At 42.4% G+C, this 5,240-nt stretch overlaps 1 protein-coding gene across 1 annotated transcript; it reads left to right on the plus strand.

The window, feature by feature from the left end:
* The first annotated feature begins 3,213 nt into the window (after positions 1-3,213).
* On the plus strand, positions 3,214-5,029 carry aqp8b (aquaporin 8b). Its single transcript, XM_040123588.1, has 5 exons — positions 3,214-3,473; positions 3,918-4,044; positions 4,132-4,346; positions 4,711-4,845; positions 4,987-5,029. The coding sequence occupies exons 1-5, from the start codon at positions 3,214-3,216 to the stop codon at positions 5,027-5,029; spliced, it is 780 nt and encodes a 259-aa protein (XP_039979522.1).
* Positions 5,030-5,240: the final 211 nt, after the last annotated feature.

The following is a 5,240-nucleotide window of genomic DNA, read 5'->3' on the forward strand; positions in this document are numbered from 1 at the left end:
TTTACTTCCCCTACTGTGTGCTGCATGGCTCGATGGTGACATGTGATACCTTAGCAAGAAGAAGAAGAGAGAGAGAGAAAAAAAAAAAAAGCTACTGGTCTGTCATGGTCAGGGCAAAGTCATAGACATTTACGTCTTAAAATGTGGAGAAAAAACAAACTTTAAAAATCACATTAAAGTTTGTTATTGGGCTGAATGTGGAAAATAAACAGCCGAGCTAATGGATGAACTTGTTGCAACATGACAAAAACTGAATTCGGTTCAATTCAATTCAAATTTTATTTATTTTTTTTTAATTTTCAGACTCACAACAGGGACCATAGCAATTAAGAGAAACAAGACATACAGGATAAAAACCACTTCAATTCATCTTTTGATATATAAAAACAAAAAGAAAAACCAAACCAAACCAAACAGCTCATATGTATGTATATATCTCTCTTTCCATTGTTTTCTGCGGCTGGGTGAGTTCCGAGTGCGGCTCTTCCCAGGGCTGGTTTAAAACCTCCGTGATGCGGCTCTCTGACTCATCCGAGGGACACATGCGATGGTACATCGGATGTCTCCGCATGCAGAGGGGGTGGGCCCTGGACAACACAGACGGGGGACGGGCACTATGTCATCTGGGGACCTGAAGCTCCCAGCAGCCGCGGACAACGAAAGGGAGCCCTCAAATTGCTCCGAACTCTACAGCCACTGCTCTAGGGTCAGTCTGAGTCACTCCAGAGTCGGCCAAGTGCCTCGGGACAGCGTACCTCCAGGACTGATTGCAGATCAGTCCAGGATTTAAACGCTGACCCCCGCCACTCCCCTGCTGTTTTCAGAGAGATCTGCTGCCACCTTGCGGCTGCTGCGCCGTCACGACATGGGCCGTTGTCTCTTATTTGAACAGAACGACACCATCATGAATTTTAATAACAGGATAAAACACACAACAGCATCTCCACACTCACCCCTACTTCACCGTGCAGGTAGTTTTGGTTTTAGCTGCTGAGTTTCTGAGATAGCCACCTCTGAGATTTGCTGCCACCAAAATAAAATGGAACTCTTCTTTCTTTTTAGTTTTTTTTTCTTTTCTTTTTTTTTCTAAGTCTTCCTGGGTTACAGTAAAACATTCAAGCTCATAATAGCTAAAAAAGAAGCCACCATGCCTTTCCAGACAAAGGGCACTCGTCTGCATTACCTGGCCTATATTACAAGGGGTCAATAATGTATAAATTCCAAAGGTATTCTCATCTTTGAAGCTCTCATGTGTTCAGACCTGTGAACCCGGTTTGTTGTGAGACCGCTGGTGACTATGTGATCCCAATAAAAGGAGGAGAAGGTGTGTGTGTGTGTGTGTCTCTGTTCATTCCTGTGTGCATAGAGCGGGAAACTTCAGAAACTTCACCCAAGATACTTTAACCCCGGTGGGTTGATGTTAAAGAACAACCAGTGGCATAGTGTCACATCTGCGATTTGCAAGCAGCTGTGCAGTCAAGTGAAAACACAGAAACAGCTTTGTGAGAGAATATGTGCGCTTGCATCTGCGGTAGTAAAACTGGCCTTCGTCTGTCTGTTTATTCTCTGGGTATCCGCTCCTCAATTATTGATCAATACTTCTGTGTAAGAAGGCAGTGGCGTGGGACGTCTTTGTAGAGCCGTCTAAAGGAAGGGGGAGAACGAGTGTCTGCTTAGGACCCCAGAGGAGCCCCAAGAGCAAATTACACGTTTTATTTATAAAGTAGTTTTATTTCTTTTCTTTTTTTTAATTTTCCATATGACGTAAACTGTGCTTCCTTGGACGTCTAGACATACCGTCTAAAATTCAGCCTTTATACCTTCAAATATAAAAGCACATACAGTCAGCGGCTCCAGTCGGTACGAGTAGTTGCAGTATTGTACATAAACAAACACTTGGCACCCTTGTCTGAGTATAATCAAAAGCTCTGATAGTTTAAAATGACTACCTGACGCTGCTCGTGTTAAGCATTGTTTGCGTCGCTTTTGCAGGTTGTGATGTTGTTTGGGACCCTAAAATCACCTTCCCAATTGTATCGGTAACAGTGTATATGCTGGCCGATGAGTAAGAATGCAGCAACAACGTCACCACCACAATACATAGTTTGTTCACCAGAGAACACGGACAAGTTGATTTTTCAACTGTACAATGTCCCACTAACAATGTAACTCGGTCACAATTAAAAAAAAAAAAAATCGGATCAGTACTTTCCTTTTGGCTGAGATGAGATGTCGTTATCGGATTTTTTTACAGTTTGAATAACTTCTGTTTCCGAGAGATCTAAATATAACATATACTACATAACATAAATAACACACAACACATAATACACAGTTATGTGAGTATATCATATAATCAGAAGTCAGGGTACCCATGTGAGCTGGTGGACCAAACACATGGTTTGGATGCAGACGCCGCTCCAGCTCTTCCTTGACATGAGGGTTTTGTTTTTTTTTTGTAATGTGTCCTCATCTTGTGGGAAATCATTAATTAGTAAGTGAAATCTGCTGTATCATGAAATTATGCAACATAACTCAAGTAATCTTTCTCCCCAATTCTGTCTTTAGTAAACATTTAGCAAGGGCTCTGGCTTGCAACCTTATCTAGGCTAATGTCTTTTCAGCAGCTGTGTCATCATTAGGATCGGAGAAATTTGACTTCAACAGGATTGAAGTCCTACTGTGTTTGCATCAAAATACGACTTATTGACCAAGAGATATCAGACAATCCAAGTTATAGCTTTTCACTCCCAATTTAAAGGTTTTACAGCATGAGGTCTCTTTATTTGGTGCCATAGAACATCGTTGGCCAGCTTCGTCCTCCTTTGACCCTTTTCGTGGAAAAGCAGCATACAAAAACATGTTTACTTCGCGTTAACTTCACAGTAAATTATTAGGTTCCAGTCACTGACAAAGACTGGCTGATTTTTAAACTAGTTAAGGAAGAGTTCACGAACTTGTCAGCAAATGCATGAAATATTGACCTTAGCCAGTGCACTCTTGTAATGAAAGGACAGGTGAGGGACAAGCTTTTTCGGATTAATAAGAAAAAGAGTCCATGTCAGGTCACTTGGGTAACATTGCCAGACTCTAACCTTACACACCTCACTGTTCATGTGACTCACAGGCATCGACATATTTGTATGCACACATCGGGTCAGCAGAGTCAGTGTTACAGCCTCAGCTCGCGCGACCAGACCTCACGGAAGACTCATGGCCGACAAGAAGGTGGAGATGGGGGAGGTTGTGACGTCTCTCATGACTTCAGAGTCTAAACCAACTCCAGCCAGACCTCCTAACAAATTTGAGAGGTTATTTCAGCCCTGTCTGGGCGAGCTGGTGGGGACTACGTTCTTTGTGTTTATCGGATGTGTGTCAGTCATAGAGAATGTGGAGTCTGCGGGGAGGCTTCAGCCAGCTCTGGTGCATGGTCTGGCCGTAGCCGTCATGGTGGCTTGCATGGCTGAGATCAGGTGAGGGTCATCTTCAATGTTCTTTCAGAAACAAATATTGTATACACATTGTGCAGTTCATTGTGCCATGAATGAATTTTGTCTTAGTTATCCTAGAATTCTGGATGATCAATGATCAGTTACATATAAAACCTTTTTTTTTCTCTTGTCAAACCAGATTTCTTCCATCTCTGGTGGCTTTGAGTGCATATGTATCTCGAAAGTTAATGGTTTAAATATATGAAAAAATGGAGCACAGTAAGCCCAACATTTCCAGGTGGCATTACTCGTCTGTGCTGCTGAAAATTCATTATTCTTTCACATGTTTCTGTACATCACATGTTTAATAATTCGAGAGATATATTTCAAAGCCATGAGCTTTGCATCAAGTGCATTGTTTGAAGACAACATTGTCTATAACTCAGAAGTTGAACTGAGCTTTTCTCTCTATCTTTGCCTCTGCAGCGGTTCCCATTTCAACCCTCCATTCACCCTGGCCATCTACCTGTGTGGGGGGATGGAGATGAATATGGTGGGACCATACCTTGCATGCCAGCTGGTCGGAGGGGTGCTTGGAGCCGCTATGGCAAAGGTGAAGCCGTCACATTTGCGTATCATTAAAATGTCCATCTTAGACTCTCTTGTATCTTGATGACTGAATCATGACTGATGCCAACAGGCAATGACCTCCGGAGAGAACTACGCCAGGGCCCACGGGGCTGCGTTTGCTCTTCTGCAGTCTCACGGTCAACTGGGAGGGGCTCTGTTTGGAGAGATCGCCATGACCTGCCTGGTCACCATGGTGGTGCTGCTGGGGGCTGTGAACGCCAAGACCAGAAGCCCCCTGGTGCCTTTCATGGTGGGCTGCACTGTAATCATCAATGTCTTGGCTGGGTGAGAAAACATTTCTGAGAGGAACAACTAACAACTAAGTGCATATGTTTTGGAAGAGTATGAAGGACATTTTGCAGTAAAATTCTTTATATGCACAACTTAATTTCCTGTAGATGCATTCATTGTAATTTAGAGGTTCGTCCAAGTGTAAGATTTTAAAATCTTTCATTGCATTTGCAGTTTTATAGCTACATATATCACATAGGATGATTGGATGTCATGTTTTTTGCTGTAGCAGTGACACACATTGATGCAAACAGAAATATAAAATGAGGGAGTATTCCAGTTCCGCTAAATACTACGTGTTCTACACAAACAGTGAGAAACTCCTCTGAATATCTAATTTAATTGTTTGTTTCATCAGTGGAGATGTATCTGGGACATGTCTGAACCCAGCCAGAGCCTTTGGTCCGGCCATAGTGAGCAACTACTGGACTTATCACTGGGTCTACTGGGTGGGACCCATCGCAGGAGGTCTAATAGCAGCTGCTCTGGTCCGGTAGGTGTAACACAACATATACACTTTATACTAACATGCTGACCCTAATGTTACCATATTTTGATTGATTGCATATATATTAAAGATTCATTGCTGACTGAGCAAATTACAAACAACGCAACTGCTTTCCTGTTTTTGCAGACTCCTTCTCGGAGACCAGAAGATTCGACTCATTCTGAAATGAGATTATGTGTACATGAACTTCAGTTAGATAGATCATGAGACAGCTCTATCCTCTGCAGTTACAATATAACCTCCTTCTTTTGTTCCACTGAGATGTTCTTACATGATTATACTTTTATCGCTACACAATAAAATTAGACTTTTTTAACATAGCGAAAGGTACTTGTATGTTTGTTTTTCGCCGCCTGGTTGTCTGAGAACAAGTGTTGGAG

Source organism: Xiphias gladius, chromosome 3 (assembly GCF_016859285.1).
Source record: "Xiphias gladius isolate SHS-SW01 ecotype Sanya breed wild chromosome 3, ASM1685928v1, whole genome shotgun sequence".
NCBI classification, from domain to species: Eukaryota; Metazoa; Chordata; class Actinopteri; order Istiophoriformes; family Xiphiidae; genus Xiphias; species Xiphias gladius.